At 38.7% G+C, this 25,728-nt stretch overlaps 2 protein-coding genes and 1 long non-coding RNA gene across 6 annotated transcripts in view; 1 reads left to right on the forward strand and 2 right to left on the reverse strand.

The window, feature by feature from the left end:
• Nucleotides 1-2,495: 2,495 nt before the first annotated feature.
• Nucleotides 2,496-14,083, reverse strand: hmgcs1 (3-hydroxy-3-methylglutaryl-CoA synthase 1 (soluble)). 3 transcript variants are annotated; one of them, XM_082156856.1, is made up of 10 exons: nt 13,931-14,083; nt 10,974-11,431; nt 9,813-9,938; nt 9,507-9,671; nt 7,160-7,328; nt 6,831-7,001; nt 6,631-6,737; nt 5,201-5,326; nt 4,963-5,111; nt 2,496-4,062 (listed from the first exon to the last, which is right to left on the reverse strand). In XM_082156856.1, exons 2-10 carry the CDS (start codon nt 11,419-11,421, stop codon nt 3,976-3,978), a joined length of 1,548 nt encoding a protein of 515 aa, XP_082012982.1. In that variant the 5' UTR covers nt 11,422-11,431; nt 13,931-14,083; the 3' UTR covers nt 2,496-3,975. The 3 variants fall into 3 exon arrangements, with proteins under 3 accessions (XP_082012982.1, XP_082012983.1, XP_082012981.1); XM_082156857.1 differs by lacking the exon at nt 13,931-14,083 and adding an exon at nt 12,989-13,181 and having other exon boundaries at nt 4,889-5,111; XM_082156855.1 differs by lacking the exon at nt 13,931-14,083 and adding an exon at nt 12,989-13,166.
• A 1,506-nt stretch (nt 14,084-15,589) lies between these two features.
• The window catches only part of map3k1 (mitogen-activated protein kinase kinase kinase 1, E3 ubiquitin protein ligase), a 72,120-nt gene continuing 61,981 nt past the window's right edge, over nt 15,590-25,728 (reverse strand). For both annotated transcript variants that reach the window (XM_082156826.1, XM_082156827.1), the window contains exons 17-20: nt 24,806-24,937; nt 24,229-24,371; nt 20,061-20,192; nt 15,590-17,693 (exon numbers count right to left, since the gene is read on the reverse strand). In XM_082156826.1, the coding sequence (XP_082012952.1) occupies nt 17,544-17,693; nt 20,061-20,192; nt 24,229-24,371; nt 24,806-24,937 (557 nt within the window). In that variant the 3' untranslated portion in view covers nt 15,590-17,543. The remainder of the gene's footprint in view (nt 17,694-20,060; nt 20,193-24,228; nt 24,372-24,805; nt 24,938-25,728) is intronic.
• Nucleotides 20,203-22,353, forward strand: LOC309488623. The gene is made up of 2 exons (XR_014202217.1): nt 20,203-21,984; nt 22,057-22,353. It is a non-coding gene; the product is annotated as an uncharacterized lncRNA (long non-coding RNA).

Genomic DNA, 25,728 nt, shown 5'->3' on the forward strand with positions numbered 1-25,728 from the left:
TTTGCGGATACCACAGAAATGAGTACCGGAATTATATCGATAAATATAATTCTGTCAGGGATTGTCATTGGCTATGATGATGAGGAAACGGAAAATGACCTGATCTGGAGCAGTGAATGTTTTAGAGAACAAAGTGTGGTTGACTAAGTGTAGTTCCTGAGCAATAAACCCAGTTGTTTTCAGTGCTGTCAGGCAGGATGTCGGAGCCCTGAATGTCACAATCCCGGAGTGTCCCGAAGGCCCTCTCTGGGGTAAAGGTCAAGAGATAAACCATGTCTAACTCTAACAGCCTATTTCCAGCCGCTCAACCCCTGATGTGCCAATTATTAAAGTCCCCTGTAGTCAATCATTGTATCCCTTAAAACTCATCTTTGATCACCAAAATTACATATTTAAAAGTTTTTTTCCACTTGAATGTAACTCGACACCCTCGCCTCATTTAGTATGCGCGGTTCTAAGAATATGCAAATGAGCCCCGCCTCCACTCACTCACTCAGCTCAGAGATCCACTGGTTGACGATCACACGTTGATCTGATTGGTTACAAGGTAGTTTGTGACGTCAGAAACACCAGCGATTTCAAAGTGTGTGTTTGAGACTGTCTTTGGTTCACTGCAGTTTTAAGGAGAAAATACTCAGCAATGGTGTCGACTTATGAACTCACACATGGTTTGTCTTAAAGCACATTAGGAACTTCACTCCTGCAAATAACAGATAGATTTAACACAATAGTTCCAAACAAACTAATCACGAAACTACACCATTGGGGCTAAATGCAACTGGATTTTGTATTTTTTAATGGACAGAACACAGTTAGGCTGGGAAAATACACCTCATACCGCATACAGACAAGAGTACAGAGAGCGCCACAACCGCACACTCAACATCAGGAAAACTGACTGACAGGAAAATGCTTGTAAGGATTGTAAGTAGAGCACAGATAAACCATCGGGACCCAACCACGAGATCTGGACTCAGTGTACATCAGAACCTCATAAAGCCCATCTCACCCAAACCAGCCCTGTTTACCCTTCTGCCATCGGGGAGGAGGAGACACAGGGATATCACTCCGACTTCCCGGAAGAAACATATAGTGTCTTTCCCAGGGCTGTGACAATACTGTACAACTCTTCTGCTACCCGTAATCCATCACACCTCAGTGTTCAATAATCTCAGTCCACAGACTAACATGTTCATCTCATCATTGTATATTGCTGCTCTTTTTCATCCCGTATTTTTGTTTTTTATTTTATGTTAATCTCATGTGTAGTTATTGTTTTCTATTATTACATGGCTTGGCTGAATTCCAATGTAGAATGCGGTCTGTTATTTCTTGTTATACCATGGTCTGGGTGAATACTCGATTCTGATTGGCTGCAGGGTGTCCATTAAAAAGTGTTAGAGGACACCTAGTAAAGGAGTTCTGGTGAAACTAACTGTTTACCGTTCGAAATGAATAAATAAATGCGCTGGCTACATCAGCTGTGAGTAACCATAGCAACAGGCAGTAAACTGAAGGCTTCTACGAGCTGAGCGGACTATAAATATCTCCGGTTGCTAAATAAACCGTCAGGCGTAACCAGGGAAACCAAGTTATTGTTTGTAAAAACTTTAGATTTCGATTGTAAAACTAATTAAAATATAAACTAATGTTTTAAAAATGTGTTATTTGGCAAGTGACCATGGTATAAGCGGGTTAATGCCCTTCGAGGTGTCCATTGTCAGGTATTATTTGTTGTTGGCTGAGCATGGTGACTTTTTGTAATCTTGTTGTTTACAATAACAATAAAGCTCTATTCTTATATCTGATCTAACAGTTATATCGTAGCTTATTATATATATATATATATATATATATATATATATATATATATAATAATCTATATTATATAGATTATATTTCAGCTCTAAGAGCTGATAAGAATGTAAATGTGTGCCTTGAAATGCAATGTAAGCCACTTTGGATAAAAGCATCTGCCTAATGCATAACTGTAAATGTCTTATTCTTATTAAAAACACCACATAGACATAAACAACACTAAAAGCTTGATTTACACCACAGGGGGACTTTAAATAACAAATACTTGCATATGAAATGAAATAGGAGTAAGTGATACATATTTTGGAGCATTTATCAATGGATATACTAATCAATAACGCTGACTACAAAAATATAAATGATTTGTAGACAGCACTAAACCAGATGCATGTGTGTGTGAGGAGTGTGTTCTTCTGTCTAAACCAGATGCATGTGTGTGTGTGTGTGTGTGTGTGAGGAGTGTGTTCTTCTGTCTAAACCAGACGCATGTGTGTGAGGAGTGTGTGTGTGTTCTTCTGCGTGTCCACACAGGACTGGACCGAACAGCTGTATATTCAAGCCCGTCTGAAACTGCTGGCTAGGCAAAGTGCCCATGTTAAATATGTAAATATTTATGATTCATGACATCACTCTGGCCCTGCAGTAATTCAGTGAATGCAAAAGAATAAGCAGAGACGTCAGCAAAAGAACATTTAATCCTCAGTTCACACATGATCAGATTCCCATGACACGTCCTCTGCACAGCTAGTCTTCTACAAGCTGCATCTGATCAGACTCCAAAGTTTATATAACCCATCTGCAAATATAAGTTAGTACTGTACATTACTTGCCAATTATTGGCATGATCTGATCTCGGGGAAACCTCTTGTAAACATCTTTACAGTCAGCATGTCCTGGCAGCAGAGTGAAGAGAACAACACCGCTATACAGCTGTCAGAATAAACCCTTTTGTGTTTTGTACATGGTTATAGAATAAGGCTTCTCAAAGTTGATGGATATGCAGTTTCCGCAGATGTGAACATGGACCCACAGAATGAAGAACGTTCTGGAAGGAAAAGCCATCATGCTATCAGCGTTTGTGCAATTAAGCGTAATCTCGGTCTGAAAATATCTCGTCTTTGCTTTTAGCCTATAATATCTGCCTTAAGCCCTCTGACATCAAGGTTTTAAGGTGCGAACTTCTACAATATTGTAGTATAATTATTAATATTGCTTCTCTCCTCCCATAAATCTCTGAAATCTCATTAGAGAAGTGCTCTGTGTTTGAAACAATCAAAGGTCACAAGGAAGTGAATATTAGGGTAAAGGTCAAAGGTTTGATGACTTAAGCTCTCATCATTTCTCAACAGATCAAGGAAGTGAATATTAGGGTAAGTTGTGCCATAGAGCGAGTCCACAGCTGACTCTCTCTCTCTTCAATACCGAAAACTGTCCAAAATTAATTACCAGTGTGACTGATTATAACATTTAATGTTTCCATCAATCTTTTATCCTCTAACAATAATCATGACTTTATTTCCTGGTCTGGGTTCATTATAAATGAACATTATCTACTTATGATTCTCGTTTCAAAGGACATAAGTGCCAACAGAAGCCAGTTTAGCAGCAAACTAAACAATTATGAACTTACTGTAATTAAAACTTTACATGTATGGCTCATTAATATGTGATCCAGGCACATTTCCCTGACATGGCCATGGTGATAAGACTGACTAGAAAGAGTTAAAAACACAAATCCTGACGGAGAGCGATACAGTCATGAGTGTGAAAACCGAAGCTTTTAGATCAATTAAAAAAATCTTCCCTAAAGCAGACGCTCCGCCCCTCGAGTTCCCGGCTGGCCTAAAGCGTCTGCTATAACTGACAGGATGGACAACATGGAGCTTGTGAATACCGACAGGTGGATATTTGAAGTTAAAAGGATGAAAGAAGTCAGGATATCTGCATAGAAGACTCTGAGCAGCAGAGAAACCTTCCCATGTACCAACACTTCATCTTCCGCACAGTGACGGTCGAACTAATTCTTGTCCTGGGACATTTAAAAAGCTTTGAGTTTGATTTGACTCATTGATGAGTGATAAGTCCTGGGGTCTGTTTTAGCATGTTTCTTCTCCAGATCATGTGTCCTCAATGCGACCTGCACCTCACAGAGGTAAATCAATGATCCCCGTTGCTGATGACCACCTCAGGGCCAGCTGTGGTAGTTGGGATACGGGGCATCTTCTTGAGCGGGCTGGGAATATGCTGAGAAGGACAGAAAAACACAATCAGCCAAACACAATTGATTTACTACAATAAAAGACTACAGCGTTTGTTTCAGAACTGGTTGTTTTCTCCACTAGTTGGGTTTGTTTAGGCATATATGAACACGGCAATCGCTCTCAGGCCCCGTTTACACCTGGTATTAACCCTCTGGTGCTCTGCGAAAAATTCTACGTTTTTTATTTTATTTATTTTTTATCGGAATGGTACGAAACTTCATCGATGAATTTCATCTAGTGGAAACTTTTGGTACTGCGGCCAAACAAAATCGTATAGAAAGCGAATTTTTTGAGATATCAGGCTCAAACTTGTCTAGATTTAGGGCTTTGATTTTCTCACAGTTTTAGAGTAAAACATGTTTTTGAAAGTATATATTTCATATAAAAATTGAAAATAGTATTTTTGCAAATTTTTTTTTACAATAAACGTAAAATTCTGTAACTTTCTTTAAGTTCACTTTTTAAAACTTTTTTCACTTCAGCAATAATCAGCCAAGTGTCATCTTTGAAAAGAGAGTGCTCCTCAGTCTGAGCTCTAAAGCATTTACAATTTACGACAATTTAAGTCGGAAATTAAGTTTTGCTCAAAGTGAAGAAATGGATTATGAATACAGCGTAAATATAATTTAGAGACATAAAATCCCCTAAAAATACAAAATATTAAATTAAAATATAGTAAATTCATTTAATTTAAATGTCATTTTTGACCGACACGCGAAGAGCACCAGAGGGTTAAGATGTGTAGTGGTCGATAATCTGGCTGTGTACAGTAAGAACGATTAAATCGACATCACGTGCTCTACACATACCCTAATGCACACGTGAAAGGGCTTTACTTCTAGCTGAATGAACATGTTTAACTGGTCCAGAGGTAAGTGTGCACCTCAGCTGCAGTGAGCAGTCCCGCCTCCAGAGGCCTGTGGTCGTCCATCGAGCGCCTGGCGTACTGTCTGCGATGCTTCTCGTCCACACGGGTCAGGTACCATGTTCCCGGGGAGAGCTCCTCTACCGAGCCTTGAGGGATGTAGTTTGCTGTGGAAATATGAGAAACATCACATCGTCAAATGGACCCGAAAGATTTTCATGAATGCGAGAAGAACAGAATGCAAACGCTTGATTACCTAAATGGTGTGTTTCTTCTCTGAGCTTCATGTTCTCAGCAAAAACCCCCGGTGAAACCTTCTTTCTAGAGTCCAGTCGGGCCTGCAAGTCACACAGGCTGGAGACCATCTTATCCAGAGCAGAGCCTTGAAATGAAGAGGTACGTTAGCACAACTGACTGACTGTCATCAACCTTGAGCTAACAATGGCTGGGCGATACGACTAGCCTCTTATAGAAACTTCAGGCAGCTGTGTTGATTCTAAACACGTTGCGCGGCGCATGTGTCAAAGGTGTAATTCTGTGTCCACACTGGCTGTCTACACTAAACATTATAAAAAATAAATAAATTCCAAATCCAAATGTCCTGTTGTCAGTAGTACATCCGAAATGGAGCCGTTTCCCGTTCTGCGACTCGGCACTACACAACATATCCACTGTAGACAGCATCAGTGATTGTAATGGGATTCATCAGATTTTGACGTGACGCACAGCTTGCAGACACTTTAGTTAAGAATGAACAAAATTAGAATAATCGCATAAAACATTTGCGAAAATAGTAGTGTTTCCATCCCATGTGTTCAAGAGAACAAAACTGTCACTTCCTGGGAAATTGGCACAAAATATCTATAATAAGAATGATAGTCGCAGGAACCGGGTAAGATACTGTGGCTCTTTTGCCCTCCATCATTAATGACCTTTGATGCATGCGAGATGGTTCTGGGAGGTCGTTATGCAGAACCATTGTGATGACGGACTTTGGTTCAGATATTTCAGAAGGACCAACATGCTGAGATGCTGTGCGATGACACTGGTCTGCTGTCCAGTTCTTCTATCACATTATGTGCATGCCTTCTTATCGGATAAAAAAAAAAAGTATCCTCCTCAATTGAGCGCATACAATCATTTTTTAGAAGTTATGTTAATCTTGGTGTTTCCTAACATACAAATAGGTGGATGGAAACATAGCTACTGTAACCTTAGGTTTTTACAGTTGCCAAGCAATGTTGCAAATGTAATACAGCACATTAATGCAGAATTCATCTGATTCCGTGTGGGCAAAGCTTTGCATATATCAAACCTTTTTTGTTGAGTTTTTTGTTGTTGTTTTTTAAAGAAGCTGCCTTTTTTTTTTTTTGGAATGATGCCAGATTTACTTCTGCAATCCTTTGGTTACTATTTGGTTGGTTTCAAGGAAAGATGGAGTACTTTTCATTTAAATCGCTCTATCAAAAAATAGGCATGACTGCATTGTTATGTATTATATAATAGAATATATCTTAAAATTTTGGGGGTTGAAACGCCACATAAAAGTGACACAAAATGTGTTGTACCATGACTGTGAGCTTGGTCGTACCGCCCACCCTAGTTTAGGGGAATGACACTAATAGAAACTGCTTCTGTGTGTGTGTGTGTGTGTGTGTGTGTGTGTGTGTGTGTGTGTGTGTGTACCAGGTGTGGCGTCTTGTGTGACTCTGATGGAGTAGAGTGTGGCAGCAAAGCCTGAGCCGTAGGAAAACACCCCGATCCTCTGCCCTGCCAACTGCTGTGGTGTGTGTCTGTAGAGATTCACAAAACAATAAGAATCATGTTTACAGTGGCTTTGAATATAACCATGAATGCTGTATGAAAATAAGACCCGTGACACTTACTGCGCGAGAACTGAAGCCAAGCAGCCGTACACTGACGGCGTGTACATGTTGCCGTTCTGGTTGGATATGAGGAGAGACGCTTTGGTTTTATTCTCAAACAGTTCTGAACTGGCTTTCATAAAGGCCTTCTCCACATCTCTGTCAAAATAGGTGTCCTCAATCTTCACGTCTCTGCAACAAAAAAGTAAAAGAATTGTGGTGAACGTTTCCTTTAAATAAACATATATTGTGATTAATTAATTAACGTTAAATGTGCACTTCTCAGCATGCCTGTGTGACGCTCATGTGGTGCGACTCTTTTTAATCGTCAGCTGAAGGAGCCTACTAACCTGAAAGCTTCCAGTCCGCTGAAGGGGCCGCTCTCTGTGTTTGGACTGGGATGACACATGAAATCGTTGAGCATCAGGCGAGCCAAAGACTTCTGGACCAGTTTGCAGTAAGGAGAGTGGAAGACCATGAAGCCAAAGTCTTCAAGACTGCAGCGCCTCTCAACACCCTCTGAAACACAACAGAAGCCCTCATCAAAACATGAGCAAGAAGTCAAAATCCTCTAATCTTCTCTGATAGTGTCTGGCTCTGTTGGGATGTGCATTTATAAGATCCTGAAGAAAAGATGAAACCTAAATTTCAGTCTGTTCCTCGCAGAGATATCACATAGCTTCAGAAGATCTGGAACAACGGGCACGAGTCGTATTTATTAGAGATGGACTGAAAGTGTAGCCAGTGAAAACTGAAAGAGGACATTTTGGCCGATTATGTGAACACAAATCTTTCCACTAGCAATCAGGTACATGTCCATCATCAAGGTTTATAACACAGCATGTAATGCATGACAGAGGAAATCTGAGAAAATAAAGGGACTCCTTAATACTAGCATGCTTTTCCAATTTTACGTGCCTTTAATATGTACTTACATGTTTGGTCAAATGTGCTTATTGTGTTGTAAAACTCTAGTGCTGCTATTGAGCAGGATACGGGTGAGGTGAGGACAGGTTTAGTGGTGTGAGTGAGTGGGTTTAAAGGGGAAATGAAGCGGTCAGTCATGTTCCCGGTGACTCACACGCTGTGGTATTGCAAAATGACGGTGCCCTTGCTCCAAAAGCTATAACAAAACATCCCCTTTTCTTTAAAATGGTTACATTAATCGTGTTGGTTATATATATTTTTAATGAACTAAAGTGGAACTCAGTTTACTAAAGAATGTAAACTTGACTGACTGCTTCACTTCCACTTTAAGGGGTCAACAGTGTGACTATTTTACAGAAGTTAATAACAGCTGTAATTACATGCAGGCACTTTTTAAATACATGAACAATTTAAAAACATGCAATGTATATGTACACAATAAGTATATGTACACAATAAGTATATGTACACAATAAGTATATGTACACAATAAGTGCAATGTATCATACATTTACACTACCGTTCAAAAGTTTGGGGTCAGTAAGATTTGTAATGTTTTTAAAAGAAGTCTCTTCTGCTCATCAAGGCTGCATTTATTTGATTAAAAATACAAACAAAAACAGTCATATTGTGAAATATTATTCCAATAATAATATAAAACAGCTGTTTTCTATGTGAATATACAGTAAAGTGTAATGTATTCCTGTGATCAAAGCTGAATTTTCAGCATCATTACTCCAGTCTTCAGTGTCACATGATCCTTCAGAAATCATTCTAATATGCAGATTTGATGCTCAAGAAACATTTATGATTATTATCAATGTTGAAAACAGTTTTTTTTATTATTATTTTTATTTATGAATAGAAAGTTCAAAAGAACAGCATTTATCTGAAATCTAAAGCTTTTGTAACTTTAAACACTACCGTTCAAAAGTTTGGGGTCAGTAAGAATTGTAATTTTATTTTTGGGGGAAATAAATAAAATAAATCAATACTTTTATTCATCAAGGATGAGTTAAACTGATCAAAAGTGACAGTAAAGACATTAATAATGATAGAAAATATTCTATTTTAAATAAATGCTGTTCTTTTGAACTTTCTATTCATCAAAGAATCCTGAAAAAAATTGTACACAACAGTTTTTTACATGCAGCCAATAACCCGTTCAAAACCGGGATATTAGCAATAACCCGGTCGCGCACGGCCATGTAAACACCGGCAAAAACCCGGATATGCTCATATCCCGGTTTTTAAAAACCCGGATATTATACCTGGGGTACCCCCTTTCTAACCCGAATATTTGGTCATGTAAACGCGAAGACTGGAGTAATGATGCTGAAAATTCAGCTTTGATCACAGAAATAAATTACAGTTTAAAATATATTAAAATAGAAAAGTCATTTTAAATTGTCATAATATTTCACAATATTACTGTTTTTTTTTTTATTGTTTTTTATCAAATAAATGCAGCCTTGGTGAGCAGAAGAGACTTCTTTTAAAAACATTAAAAAAATCTTACTGACCCCAAACTTTTGAACGGTAGTGTAAATGTAAGTACATAGTCGTTAAAGACACTTAATATAAAGAGGCTATATAGAATTTGTGTCTGGAATTTGATATGGTAATTTTTGCTATCTGGCAGCCCTCAGTCACGATTTACCTTCACAATATGGCAGAATAATACAAATAAATACATGAAAATAAATAAATAAAAGAGAAACTCAATGACTGATTCCCATAGTTTGAGAATATGTGGATATATTAGCCCACCTCTCTGCCACTGCGCGTGGATCTTGTTCCTGAAGACGGAGTAGCATCGATCTAAAGCGCTGAGGTAACACTGGATGGAGAGCTTGCCGTCCACCACTGGATACTCGGACACCATATCTGGCTTATAAAAATCATACGCATGCTGCATATGTGTCCCACGCAGCCCTGTGAAAATATGTGATTACATTTCAATTACTTGATGAAATAAAGCATACAGAGCATTAACCTCGGCCTCACACAGACCCTGTTTAGTTAGAGCTGTGTGTGAGAAAGGTCATGACAGCTGATGTGAGCTAGGCCTCATACCTCTCTCAAAGGCCAGAGGGGCGTTGGGTCCCACTAGCATGGCCACGGCTCCGGCGCCCCCTGTAGGCCTGGCGCTGCCCGTGGCGTAAACCGCAATATCACCAGCGACCACCACAGCATAGCGACCTGCACCATCAAAACCAGTCCGTTACTCAATGCTCAACAGAAGAACAACTCAACTCAAAATACAGCCTTTTATAATGAATGTGGTCTAACCAACTAAACTAACCCAAATATAATATATTCTGCATGAAGTAATGAAGCATGTTTTAGGACTGTTGTGATGTTTTGCATTGCGACATTACTCTCTAATAATTAAGGATATTTCCCACCCTAAATTCTTAGTTTATTTAAACTCTGAATATGTAATTCCCATTATTCTTAATGTTGATTCTCACTACTGTAATAAAAAGTTGTATCATTTAAATTAAAGGCAGTATTTCAAATACTACCATATATATATACAGTAGTCAACATTTGAACTTGATCAAAACCTTTCATCAAAGGTATACATGAAATTTGAACAATACCCTGTTCTTGTCTTAGGACAACTTTGATGAGCTTTTGTGATCCACTTCAAATGTTGACTACTGCATGTGTATATATATATATATATGTATATGTATGTATATGTATAAAAACATTAATGTAGTATAACAGCATGCTGCTAGGAACACCAAATTCAATTCCCAGGGAGTGCAGGGACTGATAAAACATCTACCTTGGATGCAATGCAAGGAATTTTTTTTTGCCAAATGCAAAAATGTAAAACATTATTTCAATTACAGTTTTTGTTTTTTTTACAGACATGCTTAACTGCCCTAAAAAGTTACAAAAAATAAAATAAAATTAATTCACACTGCTCTATTGTTCTTTAACTATAAATATGAATATTTGTCTTTAGATGTTGTGGTGAGACGTGAGCTCTACGGTTCACAGACACGTGTGTGAGAGCAGCGCACAGTCTCAGGAGCTGGACTCCACCCAGTTGTGTGTGTGTGTGTGTGTGTGTGTGTGTGAGAGCAGTGCACCGTCCCAGGAGCCGGACTCCCCCTAGTTGTGTGTGTGTGTGTGAGAGCAGCGCACCGTCCCAGGAGCTGGACTCCACCCAGTTGTGTGTGTGTGTGTGTGTGTGTGTGTGTCTGTGTGAGAGCAGCGCACCGTCCCAGGAGCTGGACTCGACCCAGTTGACGGCGTTGAAGAGCGCGGCGGTTCCCCCGTAGCAGGCGTTGGTGGTGTCCACTCCCTCCACGTCAGTGTTGCCCGACTCCTCGAACAGCTGCATCAGGACCGTCTTGGTGGATTTGGACTTGTCGATGATGGTTTCGGTGCCCACCTCGAGCCGGCCCACGCTGTCGTAGGACAGGCCGCTGCGCTCCATCAGCCGCTGCACCACCGTCAGGCACAGGGAGTTGATGTCCTCGCGGTCCGAGCAGAAACCCATGCGGGCCTGTCCCAGCCCGACGGTGTACTTCCCCGCGCCCACGCCGTCATACTCCTCCAGCTCGGCCTGGTCCACGAACTGAGAGGGCACGTACACCTCCATCGCTATGATGCCCACATCTTTAGGCCACGCGGCCTCGCAAACTGCAGGGAGTGATCCAGGCATTCTGAATGGACTGAGACAAGAGTGTGAGACGTCAGGACTCACATTAAGCAGGATTACCAGAATCAGTCCCACTAGATGAGTGACAATACTGATGTCTAGAGAACAGGGGTGCACATCACAGATATAATGCAAAGGTACATATTTCATCATGTTTTGTAAGATGTCTCTCAGAAAGGCTGCATTTATTTGATCAGAAATATTATGACAATTTAAAATGGCTGTTTTCTGTGTGAATATAGTCAAGTGTAATTTATTCCTGTGATCAAAGCTGAATTTTCAGCATCAATACTCCAGTCTTCAGTGTCACATGATCCTTCAGAAATCACTCTAATATGATGATTTGATGCTCAAGAAACATTTATGATTATTATCAATGTTGAAAACTGTTGTGCTGCTTGTAATGTGCCCTTAGTGAATAAAAGTATTTTTTTTTTCTAATATGTTTCTCGAGCATCAAATCATCATATTAGAATGATTTCTGAAGGATCATGTGACACTGAAGACTGGAGTAATGATGCTGTAAATTCAGATTTGATCACAGGAATAAATTACACTTTACTATACATTCACATAGAAAACAATTTCATTATTTCATTCAAAATCATCATTTTAAATGTGAAAAATATTTCACAATATTACTGTTTTTATTGTATTAAATTCAGTCTTGCTGAGCAGAAGAGACTCCTTTCTTTCAAAACATTTAAAAAATCGTAATTATTCCAAACTTTTGACCATAGTTTTCATAAACACTACGAGACGGCCAAGCGGCAAGTCCTTTGAAAACTGAAAACAAACATATGTAGTGAGAGACACATGGCAGAGCCTGTGAGCCACTGGAGCTCTGCTCTCCTCTAATGGGATTAACCCTTCACTGGGTAAAGGACATTACCTTTAGCCTACATAGATATGGCTCTGCGGAGCAACTTGTCCTGTTCCATGTCAAGTAAACACACTTGACCAGTCAATGTGACAAAAAGAGGAAAACAACCCTAGTAAACACTATTGGTATTGATTTATTTACACCAGGGCATGTGCATAAGAGAGTTCATCTGAACAATACACAGAAGTAATTGCATTTTGGTATCACGTGATCTTGTCTTGTATGGTTAAAACCATAGATATTTATCCATATTATATAGTAAAAACAGCAAACTTGTCATGTTTCTTTCAACTAGTTGCCTTTAGTCAATATGAAATACACTATTACAGATTGTTGTCCTGGTTTGATTCGGATGATATAACGTTAGTCATTTCCTCTGTAACAATCTCAGCCTTTTAATCATTTAGTCTATAAGTAAATAACGCGCTATACATCAAGCGTTCGGGTCTGTCGTGTCGTTCACAGGGATGTGGAGACGCTTTCATAATAACTCATTTCAATAAGTAACTAATAAACGCAAATCTACATTAAACATATACATTCCACCACCAGTAGTCATAGTTCTGGAAAGGGTCTTAGGCAATGACCCCACCTAACGTTACATGTGTCCCTCGCAGACCGCGAACACCTTCATCACTGCGACACACACACACGACCTCACACACACAGGACACTTCTTCTTCTTACCTTACAATCATATATCAGTTTCTATAGCTAGTCTGCAGTATGGTGAGCTCAGAGCCGTCCGGGGGGAGATCTCATAAGGTCAGAAGTGTGATGAGTGTGTGTGGTCGAGCAGTGTTTGTCGACGGACCGTCTTCCGCTGACGGGGGAGCGCGCTCCACACACGCGCGTCTCCAGTGCGCACTACACAGTGTGTAACTTACCAAGCAAGAATTTCCTGCTTTTTTGAATCCTAATATTCGGGACGCGTGAATACGAACCTGTAGTAAATGCCTGAAACGTTTTTCAACCAATATTATATTTTATTTTGCTTTTTTTTTTTTTTTTTTTTTAAACATCAAATAAACTTTAGATGTATGTTAACCCTATACTTAAATGTATAGATTGGCGCGAGGCATTGCTTAAAATATATTCAATTTACGTCGTTTCTGCTATTTCAGGGTGATTGAGACACTTTCCTCCAGTCATTTTTAATGGCAAAAGTGTCCCCTGAATTCACCCATATTTACCATTAGTAGTCACTAGTCCTCTAGTAAACGAGATCGGAGGATCAATAGATTTTAGCTTCACAAGGAAAAAATTAATATCTGTAAAGTTATACAAAAGTGCTCATATTAAATTTAATTCAGAAAGATGGTCATGGAGATTTTATTAGCGTTGCGCCGATATTTTATTTCACTTTCTTTCTTTTTTTAAATTTTAGAATAATTATTCATCTTTAATAAAAGTATAAAAAAAAATCAATAAAAAAAATCAATAAAAGAGCTTTTCAAGTGCATGCTGAACTATCGAGAGAAAGTCCTTCATTCATTAGTCATATTGAAGTTAATGTAGTGTAAGTTAGCCAAAAACTTTATAAAATAGGCTATAACATTAATTTAGATAAACTTGACCTCAGAATTAAGCACATTATTGTTGTTGAGAACAGATTTAGACTGGACTTACCTTTATAACTGAGTTCAGTTCCTAAGAGAGCTTGTCATTGAGTGAAACGGCCGGTGAAGACGGTATTAAAGACATACTATTTATACACGGCGGGCGGACGATACCTATGCAGCGCGCGCGTCTGCTTCTGGAGCGCTTCCCCCTCAGCCAATCAAAACACAGAACGCGTTCTGAAGGTCCTCATCTTCCCGCCCCTTCACGCTCTTAGCCAATGAGCGCTTCAGAGAGGAGGGTCGCTAGACGAGGTGCGCATAGTGGTTCAATGGTGTGAGCGAATGACGGTGTATGGTGAGAGAGCAGCAGCCAATCAGAGCGCACGACTGATTCTACTCGCCATTTCTGCGCGAATCGGCAGGGAAGCATAATATCGTTTCCATGACTACAAGAGGTTGAACGATGAAACACATCATATCGGAGGATCATCACATCTCAGTCAAGCGTTCACTGAAGTGACATATAGGGTAATCCTTAGAGTGATCATATTCAGAGAAGTATTATAAGATTTTGAAAATACTTGAAACTATAACAATGTCTATACCTTCCTCCTCCTTACCAGTTAGATTATTAAAATGACATGCAATGGGAGAGATTGATTGACCAACAGAAACTAAATCGATAATGATAAACTCTCAAGACATTTGAAGTGCTCTAGTTATATAATAGTTAAAATAGTGCAAAGTAACATGTAAAAGTTAAATAAATAAATCTTTATAGACTTATATTACAAAAATCGCAGTTTGTTACGTAATCTATAAGATACTAAGAAAAATAGGTAATATGACTGTCTTGATAAAGTTTGAATGAAATGACCTGTTGATCATAATAATTTGAAAATAATCTTGAACTATATGTGTATATGTATATATATATATATATATATATATATAATCTTTTCTGTATTTTTAGTTCAAGATTATACCTGACATATATATATATAACAAGAAAGAACATATAGTTTATTCTTTGTTAGCAACAACATGACTTGAATTAAACATTACATTAAATATAAATAAATATATTAGTAAAAGAGGTTCGGATGACAAAAACGTTTTGGGAATTAAAAACAATTGGGAATGCATTACATTTAAATATGAAATTACATGAATTTGTGCATTAAAAAAATAATTAGGAAGAATAAATAAATAATTAATAATTAACTGCCATTGTGTGAATGTAATCATGTAATCAATACGTTTAAGAAAAAGTATTTTAAAATGTAATAAAAGTAATTCTTGGAATCTGATTATGTAATCCAGATTACATATAATCAGTTTATATATATATATATTATTATTGTAAAAAAAAAAAAAAAAAAACTTTATTAAAAAACAAACTAAAATTACAAACTTGTTTTAAGGCAAAGGTGTATAGGATTTTACTGGTTTCCATTACCATAGTAAAACAGGCCATAGCTAAACTAAAGGAAGTTACATAAAGTTTAGCATGTTAAGACGACCATATTTCTTACAGATGTAATTGTTAGATACATGCATAGTACATAGTTAATTTATAACTATAATTTATAATACATGGTTATATTGATTGAGCCGCATGTAATCAGCACATCCAGTGCTGCTGTATTGACTGACAATAAAAGGACCAAATATGAACCAAAAAGAGCCAAAAAAAACAAAAAAAACACAAAACACAACAACAAACTGATTTTCCTATACGTTTTATTTGCTATAAAGACCAAAATAGGTAGATTTCATTATAAAATGCTTCAAATGGGGTAAAAACCTAATATTAAAACATTTTTGACAAAAGCTACACAGGATTAAAAGATACAGCTTTAGCCAATTTTCATTTTCTTTTGCTGAACCCAGAGATTTATTTGCACAATAAAAGGTGCTAATATAAGTTAGCCCTTAAGCCCTGGAGATCTTTGAGGAAAAAAAAAACAAAAGAAAAAAAACAAAGAATCAGAGATATAAAATTATAATAAAAGAATATATATATATATATATAATTATTTATATATATTGAGAAAGTGAACTTTGGTAGAAGAAAACTCTAGAGGACACCTGAGGTAGAAAAGACTGGAATAAAACAGCAATAGACAATCTTCACATAAAAAGTACCACCAAGTGACGAGAAACAGCATCATTTCATACAGGTCCGTTCAGCCCAGAACAAAAGCCCATGAAACAACCCGACAACAGAACGCAGTGAGATGAGGAGAACTGAAGAAACGACAGAAGATGTGGAGAACTCAAGTAATACTGATTAGATTTTATCAAGCCGACTGAAACAGACACCTTTCCAGTATATAAAAAGACAGAGTGCATAACTTTAAAGCTTTCATAAAGGCATAGGAAAAAAAAGAAAGAAAAAAACACACATTGCAGGAACAAAATACGTATTTATGATGAGAAGTGTGGCTTTAAAAATGCAGGAGTCAAGTCAAATACATTTAGCTACCAAAATTCATATTTACATCTTAACTCTTCAAGCTTGATCAGCCTGTTTTCCACATAAAGCAGTAGAACTTGCATTAAATAACATTACTTTTAAAAAATATTTTTGAAATTGTCATGTTTACAACTCAAGATTTGTCCAAATAAGGTAATCAATATTCTTTTAAAATGGTTTTAAAAATGGAAGAAAACCTAAAAAGCAACAACGCTTGAAGAGCTACAGTTCAGACACCTGACATGTTTTCAGAACATGCATAATGTTAAAGGTTTTCGGGGAAAAAAAAACTGTGTTTACGAGCACTAAAGTCGTTAGCTAAATATGATCCCTCCACCGAAATGTTCAACGCTTGTAATGGAGTAAATAACACACGAGGAAATACTCAGTTACGCGAGCTGAATATTCCTTTAGGAAGCTTAATCGTTTACAAAACGTCTTGGATTTTCGTGAACGTGAACAGAACAGCACCAATAAACATGGCTGAGTAAATAACAGCTGAAAAGGAAATGAAATTTCGACTGAATCATGATGTAGTCGACACCCAAAATAAAGAAATAAGTCAAATCACGACATATAAACTGAAATCGAGCTGGAGATCCGAAATTATGTTCCAGTGAGACTCTTAAACAAGATTTACAGACGCACATCACAGTCTAAAATTGGGCGATAGCTTTGAAAAGGATCCCAATCACACCCATTAAGCTAAAACATGTAAAACCAGACAATTACACAACATGATCTCCGTTTAGAAATGAAAAGTGAACCATACCGGCATCATAAGCATTCACATTCAGCGGTGCGCTAGTTCAACTAGCAGAGATTTGTCTTTCACCAACACACATTCACGGTGTGAAAACACACGAGGCCTGACATGAAGATCCATCTAAAGTCTAATGTGTTAAATGTGAGGGGGGTTTAACAGATGAGCCACTGAACGCCGTCAGATTCGACTAAAGATGAGCTGATTTTCAGCCTTCCGGAAGGTGAACGGACTGAGTGCGTTCAGTGGATCTAAACTTAAAACAGAAATGGCACTTTTATACAGATGTGCAATCATGTTTTTTTGCATCATGTATTGAGGATACAGCATTTAGGGCCCTCTGCAGTGAGAGTGTGTTGTGTGTGTGAAAGACAGAAGTGTGTAGACTAGCAGTAGGAGCGTGTCAGCAGGAGCAGGCTTCAGTAGTGTGCCGTCTCTCTACCAGCTGTGCCTGAAGATGGGGTGTTTCAGCAGCTCTCGCGAGGCCGGCCGGTCCGAGGGCTGGAGCTCCAGGCAGCGCAGGGTCACGTCCCGCAGGCCCGGGGACAGGTGGGGGGGGATGCCTGGAGCTGTGGTGGCGCTGGCAATCTGAGGGACGAGTCAGTGACAATCTCTATGTTATTCATATAGCACCATTTATCACATTCTAGGTTGACCAATGAGCTACACAATAAAAAAGACAATACAATATAATTAATAAAAACAAACAATGCAATATAAATTCCTCATTGATTATATGGCAAATTTTCGAAGGGTTTTAAACTTAGATTTAAAAACAGACAGTGATGATGCAGATCGAACACAGAAGGGCAGAGACTTCCGAATGCATAACCATCTCTGGTTGGACAACCAGAGGGACCAAACTGGACGAAGTTCAGTCAATAAATCCGAGAGGTAAGGAGGAGCCAGACCGTTTAAAGATTTAAACACTAAAAGAAGATTTTTAAAATCCACTTGATAAGATAACGCACAGGCAACCAGTGCAGAGAACGTAGAACCCGGCGTAATGTGGGCCGTGTAGTCCTGGTGAAGAGTCTTGCAGCTGCATCTGCAAGTGGGATAAATATGATGCTTTCCAACAGGTTTTATCGTAGTTTTTGTCCAACTCCATTGACTTGTACTGGATGTGCTGTGAGGTACGGTATTACTCCGCCGCCGGAGTGTCTATTATTCAAGCTCTCAATTTTACAACGAATGGTAAAACACCTGTTGGAAAGCATCTTAAATGTATATGAGTTTTTCCAGATCTTTCGATCTAATGGACTAAATAAGCTTGCGCAATTTACATATAAACGCACTCAGAGACGACGGAGAAACACAACATCAGCTTTAGTTTCTGTTCGGTCAGCTGTAAGATTACGCTGAGCGCTGAGTGTGTGTGTGTTAGAAATCAGGAATGATTGAGAGACATTGTGCTTGGTTAATCATTTTTCATCTTCAGACCAAACTTGGGTCTCCAACAGTCAAAGTTTAAGTCCCGTCTGGCTAGAGCGTTTCCCATAATGTTCATGCGTTAGGTCAGTAGACGGAGATGGAGATAAAGACGGTCTTTAGTGGATGTTTGAACACATTCGACCACATGAGTGTTTACAGTATGAAAGAAATCCGGTCAAATGCGTTTTCAATTACCTCTGGAAGTGGTCAAAAGTGGACAAGCTCAAAGCGTTTTAGACCCTGTTTACACCTCTATTAGTGTCATCCATCTGAGATCTGATCGACCAGACGCATCTTAATACCACAGAGCTGCCAACTCTCACGCATTCATTTTCACACGCTCTCACGCCACACATCCATTTACTCACGCACAGAAAAATGGAGAAGCAAAGAGGACACAGAGACCGACAGACTAGACAGAGCAGGTTACTCATGATATAAAAAAATATAAAAAAAATCTCAGCTCTCAGATTCTGTCAATTTTATTAAGAAATTTAAACATTAAATACCGTTTTGGCGCTTGTAAATGTGACGTGACAGATCGCTAGCGGCACGTGAACCGATCATCTCTAGCTAATAGTAAATAAACACGAACACTGTTGAAAGATACAGTACAACTTACTGAAATGTATATTCCTCATACATAACATCGATCAATCAGTGTTTTTAAACCACGGAAAGGGGTCAATAAAACAGCTGGAGAACAATTCTGTCACATAACATTTACCTCAGGAAAGCCATTTAATGACCATAATATAGGCTAGCCTATAGCACGTTAGTTGGCTAGAAAAAAAGAGCTATAGAGAGTATTTTGCTAAATATGTGTATGTGTATATTATATTTTTACTTAGCTATATCATTAAATAAAGTTGTTATTATAATAAAAACCGCATTATATTTAATTTGAGTTATTTTTAACCTTATATAATACTACCAGCTGATAGGGCTCTCTGTGTGTTTACAGCATTAGGTGAGATTTTGTTTTTCTTGAGAAAAATGAACGCCTATCTTGTGTACCTAATATTTATCCAAATGAGTCTATATTAAATCAAATCACAAGAACTGAATTGAATTGAAATTGTTAAATTTGTGTCAAGCAATAATAAAAAAATTTAGCTTACCAGAAATTGTTGTCACTAAACCTAATACAATTCAGTTTAGTTACTAAAATGTTTGGACAATCACAATACACTGTGATGGAAGATTATTATTTTTACATCATCCCCACCTGAACTTAACCCTATAATGCAAGAATATGCTTTTTTACTTCCTGAAGCTACTGAGTACTGATTTAGTACACGTTTTTAACTAGTTATTTTATTATTTGTTCAGCATGAAAATGATTGTGCAAAAACATTTAAGGAAATGTCATATATGTCAAGTACTTAACTCACCTGAAGTCATTTACATTAACTCATGGTAACATGTATTATAAATGGTTTAAATTCTCAGTAAACATGACTACATGATTGTTTTGCTCATAAAGTCCTAATACGTGCACACATGCAGTTCAATCCTCACCTTGAAAATGAGTGCCAGGTGGTTGGAGTGTTTCTCAGCGTTCCAGGGAGGCTTGGCACAGGACATCTCTATAATAGCACAGCCCACACTCCAGACGTCACAGCTGCGCCCGTACTGCTGCCCTCGCAGCACCTGGACACACACACACACACACACACACACACACACGCTTAAATCACACCAGTTCACAATCAGAAGTGTAGTAACACCGAGACCATTCAATAAAGCTGCCATCAAATATAAAACAATGCGCTCTACCCATAAAACAGCTGGCCCTAAAACAGCTGGCCCTTCAGCAGCGTTCACACAATTTTGTCCCTGTCTGTCACAAGACACATTTCAACATCTTTAGAAAATGAGATCAATGAGATGGATATTTAAAAAATATATAACTTCTAATTTAAGTGAACTTCACATAAACCTATTATAATAAATGTCACATTTAGCAGTGCTTTTAATATATCGGCTCAAAACTAAGGATTTTTCCTACTAGCCAAGACAGGCCGGTTCTGATTTTTACCTGCTCTGCCAAAATATATATATATTTATCCTTATTAAAGTTACAAAAGTGATTCAGTCAAGAGCCGTGAGTTATTTTATGTGTTTTGTTGTTTGATTAACATCAATGATAGACAGCAGCAGATATACTAGGCTTATCAACTTTTTTATTTTAAATCGGTAAACTAATTAATTAATAAGAACAAAATATAGATCAAGAATCATTTTGGAAACGGATTGTGACTCCTAGAATCAGAATCGAACCGTGAGGTGCCTAAAGATTCCCACCCATAATTGGGAGTCAATTTATTATGGACCATTACAGATACTTTGCTTTGAAAGTAAAATGAAGTCACACAGTGAAAAAAAAAAAATCCTGTAGATGGAAGAAAAAAAAGATGCATGGATAACAGTTTGATCATCGCAGGCCTCTGAAGTTGTAATCAAACTGAATGGCGAGGTGCCGAGAGATTCCCAGCCCGACTCAGAACTACTGCAGCTTCTGTGTGTCTGTGGTGCATTATTTGCTGCCTAAGTATCTGGTTTCAAATGAGCCCAAGTCCACTTATCATTATAAGGATAGGCATGTAAAGGACCACAAATTGGCGGACTGACACATTTTCAGTACTCTGGCTATATACAATAGCCACAATATATATATATACACTGTATTCTAAAATGTTGTTCCTGATGCACTAATTGACACTACTGTTTTCCAAGTTGACCAGCTAAAGAATTTACTTACTAACAGTACATTTAAAATAAAAGACCCAAACAAAACAAATAACATAAGACACCAGTCAGATATAGAAATAGTCACCTGAGACGATCCAAATGTTTTATTTTTGCAGCGAATCCAGGTTTTTGATAATTTTGTAAACAAATAGTTGGTATTGTGTTCTGCATGCCACGCCATAGGTGCACAACTTTACTTGCTCTCTAAGCTTTGGACATTTAAATGTCACTGTCCTTTCACAAAACTGTGGTCAAGTCTGGTGACCTCTCTGTGTGGTGTTCAGACTTGCGTGGCCAGTCAGGAAAATAGGACAAAGTGGATTTAGATCTCTGAGTAACTTGAAATGAAAGTAAATTGCAGTTCTTTTGTGGAAGCCACAATAGGCCGACCCCTTGTGTCGTTGTTGTTATTGTGTGGCCAAACTCTGTTTAATTAGGAAGCAGTTCAGCTGGCCCTGCCTCTCCCAGCAGGGTATTCATTACTGAAACCTCTTCAAAATGAACAAGCTTTCTTTTGTCTGGGGAGGTCTCTTTCTCTCAGTCGCTCAATTTCCAACCAAAAGCTTTAAGCAGAGTCTGAGAAGGCTAACTTCTACATCTCCTTTAAGTAGTTGAATTAATTGGACCCAAGCAAAGTGAGTATTGTGTGCCTCAGTTTAAAACCCAAACAGAAGCATATTGTGGCTGTAATGTTTGCATTTAATACACATCGCAAACAAAAGAAACTTTGCCATTGCTACATACTGTCCTATTTGCATGCAAGTTGTGAAAAGTAGTTTTGATATTGTGTGTCTGACTTGCTATACCACATGGACGTTCATGGAACACAGAAGTTAAAGGATTAGTTCACTTCAGAATTTAAATTTCCTGATAATTTACTCTCCCCACGTCATCCAAGATATTAATGTCTTTCTTTCTTCAGTCGAAAAGAAATTAAAGTTTTTGAGGAAAACATTCCAGGATGTTTCTCCATATAGTGGACAGTTATCAACGGGTTGAAGGTCCAAATTGCAGTTTCAATGCAACTTCAAAGGCTCTACACGATCCCAGCCGAGGAATACAGGTCTGATCTAGAGAAACCATTGGTCATTTTCTAAAAAAAATAAACGTTTATATCCTTTTTAACCACAAATGCTCATCTTGCACTACCTCTGCGATGCACCACACATTACGTAATCACGCTGAAAGGTCACGCGTGACGTAGGCGGAAATACAGACCTAAGCCGCGTTTCCACCGAAATTACCCGGAACAATTTGTACCAGGAACTTTTTTCCCAGGAACTTTTTTCGCCCCAGACCGGTTGCTTTCTGCGTTTACACCGCGGTCTAAAGTACCGGGAAGGTAAACCAGTCTGTGACGGACAGTAATCAGTTGCGCCCATAGACTATAAAAGGGTTGCGCTACATTTATAATAAGTATGGAGGAGATTCAAACTGTGCTGCAGTTATGTATTGGTTTACTAACGAGGTAATTAACAAAACAAAATAGACGAGCACTGATACTAAAGCGTGTTCAGAAAGCTCGTATGCGTATAAAATTAGACAACGTATGTTATCAGTTATTGTGAGATGCCTGGGACGAACGCGCAAAAAAATTCCTCTTTCGCAAATACGCTTAAAAAAAGCCTGAACCCCGTCTATCAATCATAAATAGTGACAGTCTTGTAAATAGTTGTTTGTTACAAACCTCAAAGCGCTATTTCAATCCTGTTATAGTAAATTTGTAACATGGTTTGGAGTGCCTTGCAATAGATGACAATGTGTAAACATAATGACTTAATAATAAAAGCTGTGGCAGAAAAGAGACGAGCACTGATAAAGCGTGTTCAGTAGCTCGTAATGCTAACGTTAGATATAAAATGTGTATGTTATCAGCTATTGCGGACATTGACCGTGAGATGGCTGGGACGAACGCGCAGAAAGTTTCCTCTTCCACAAATACTCATATAAAGCCTGAAACTCGTCGCCAGTCCACCAGTTTTTTTTTTATTAAATTCCATATTTGCTGACAGACAACTCTTACTGCATGAAGCCACGACACGAACCGCAATAGATTTTTTACAAAGGGAGGTTAAAAATAAATAAAATGCTGCGTGGAATCATCCAACCAAAATGCGGCGTGAACACAACCAATCAGCTTGTGCAGCGCACAAGTCCCACCCCTGAAAGTTCCTGAACTTTGAAAAAGTACTACCTCATGAGCAGGGACTATCGGAAGGGGAAATATTTACCCGGAACTTCATTTAGACCCTGGTTCCTGCGGTGTAAACACATCGAGTACCAGCCCAAAGTTCCTAGTTCCTGGGGAAAGTTCCTGCGGTGGAAACGCGGCTCTAGTGTTTACAAAGCGAATGTGAAAAGACTAAGACAAACAATGTTTACAAAAAAAATACATTAATAAAAGGTAAAACAACAATGTCAGATGATTTTGAAGTTGGAGGAGAAAATTAGAGAGTTTTTCACCCTACCCTACATTTTGAACCGGAACACACGTGACCTTTCAACGTGATTACGTAATGTGTGTCGCATCACAGAGCTAGTGCAAGACCAGCATTTGTGGTTAAAAACTATATAAATTTTTGTTTTTGTTTTTTTTATAGAAAAAGACGATAGTTTGACCAGATAAGACTCTTATTACTTGGCTGGGATCGTGTCGAGACTTTGAAGCTACACTGAAACTGACATTTGGACCCTCAAACCGTTGGACCCCACTGAAGTCACTATATGGAGAAAAATCCTGGATTTCTTTTCAACTGAAGACATGAATATCTTGGATGACACGGGGTGAGTAAATTATCAGGAAATTTGAATTCTGAAGTGAACCAATCCTTTAAACAGTGGCCTGTTTAAACACTTCAGGGTGAACACTTCAATCTCAACACATGTTTTATGTAGTAAACAGGCAGGTTTTGTATTTTTAAGTTGAAATGTTTACCTCAGGAGCCATGAAGGCAATGGTTCCCAGGAGCTGACCCTGGAACTCCCCCGCACCCGTGCCTTTTGAAGCCAGACGTGCTGCTGCCCCAAAATCAGCTATCCGCAACCTCTGGCCCGTGCTGTCGATTAGTAGATTGGCACCTACACAGGTTAAAAGGAGACCAGACCATAAATATGGGAACACACCCTAAAGCTCTGCTCCACAACCTAGTGAGCTGCCTTTCTGTCTACTGCCTATGTAGAGAGCTAACATCTAAGGCAGCAGAACTGAAATTAAACGCCACACCTGGGCAACAACCCCACGTTACACAAATAGAGCTCCAATGCTCTGCAACAGAGTTGAAAAAAAAGAAAAAAAAGTTGGGAGCGCACCTATAGTATGATGCTATCTCATACTGTAGGTATGCTTAGGTTTGGAACAGAGCTTATAACACACAAAAATATTTTACTGAAAAAGTCACTGCCTTCTCTATCCACCAAACCAACCTGTAAAGGACACAAGAGTACGCTGGAAACCATTCCTCCCAGTTTGAGACAATAGCAGTTATTTCGGTAGCCATGCTCTGGTAGCTTACCTTTGATGTCGCGGTGTATGATCTGATTCTCGTGGAGGTAGGAGAGACCTCGTAGGAGCTGCTCAGTGTAGTTGATGACCACGCCCTCCTTAAACGCGCCATATTTATTTAAGAGATGAGATACTGAGCCACCTGAGGAAACAGAAAGTTACAAGTATGACTTTTATGGACCAGGACAGATCTGGTAAAACAGTCATTCTGAAAACTGTTACTTACAAAGAGGAAAATAGCCAAAAGGGCCTCTTGTTAATGTAATAATGCATTGTGAGATCCAGTGTTGCCAGGGTCGCTGTTTTCCCGCACAATTGGGCTATTTAGAAAATGCAGTTGGGGTAAAAATTGGTTCTCTGATGTTCTTCGTGAACACCGGACCAAACTCAGGACAGTGGAGAGGAAATGGCGCAAAATCAAAAGACCCATTTGACCTGGGTATGTATCAATCTCTGCTGTCTTCCTTTTCTGTTGATGTTCATGCTGGGAAATCTTTATATTTCCACAACAAGATCAACAGCACTTCTAACACACGAACACTTCAAGACATTCAACTCTCTCCTCCTATTCAACTCGCAGGCTCGGGTAATTCCACTGCTTAAAAAACCCACATTAAACACTTCACTTGTAGAGTTACAGACCTTTCTCTCTTCTACCATTCATAGCGAAAACACTTGAACGAGTTGCTTTCAACCAAGTATCATCTTTCCTGCCTCAGAATAACCAGCTGGATGTCAACCAAGTTGGCTTCAAGCAAGTCCATTCAACCGAGACTGCATTACTGTAGGTCACAGAAGCCCTGAGAATCGCGATTCTCATTCTCATTCACAGATCTCATTCTGCTGGATCTGTCTGCTGCCTTCGACACTGTGGATCATCAGATCCTTATGTCCACCCTCTCATCACTGGGAATCACAGGAACTCCACTTAAC

Source organism: Leuciscus leuciscus (assembly GCF_965113295.1).
Source record: "Leuciscus leuciscus genome assembly, chromosome: 24".
Taxonomy (NCBI): domain Eukaryota; kingdom Metazoa; phylum Chordata; class Actinopteri; order Cypriniformes; family Leuciscidae; genus Leuciscus; species Leuciscus leuciscus.

Coding starts and splice junctions, on each gene's coding strand:
- hmgcs1 (XM_082156855.1), bottom strand. Junction 9,672..9,812: donor CCCTCTGGCCTTTGAGAGAG/GTATGAGGCCTA, acceptor ATATTTTCACAG/GGCTGCGTGGGACACATATG. Junction 5,327..6,630: donor CACACAAGACGCCACACCTG/GTACACACACAC, acceptor CTTCATTTCAAG/GCTCTGCTCTGGATAAGATG.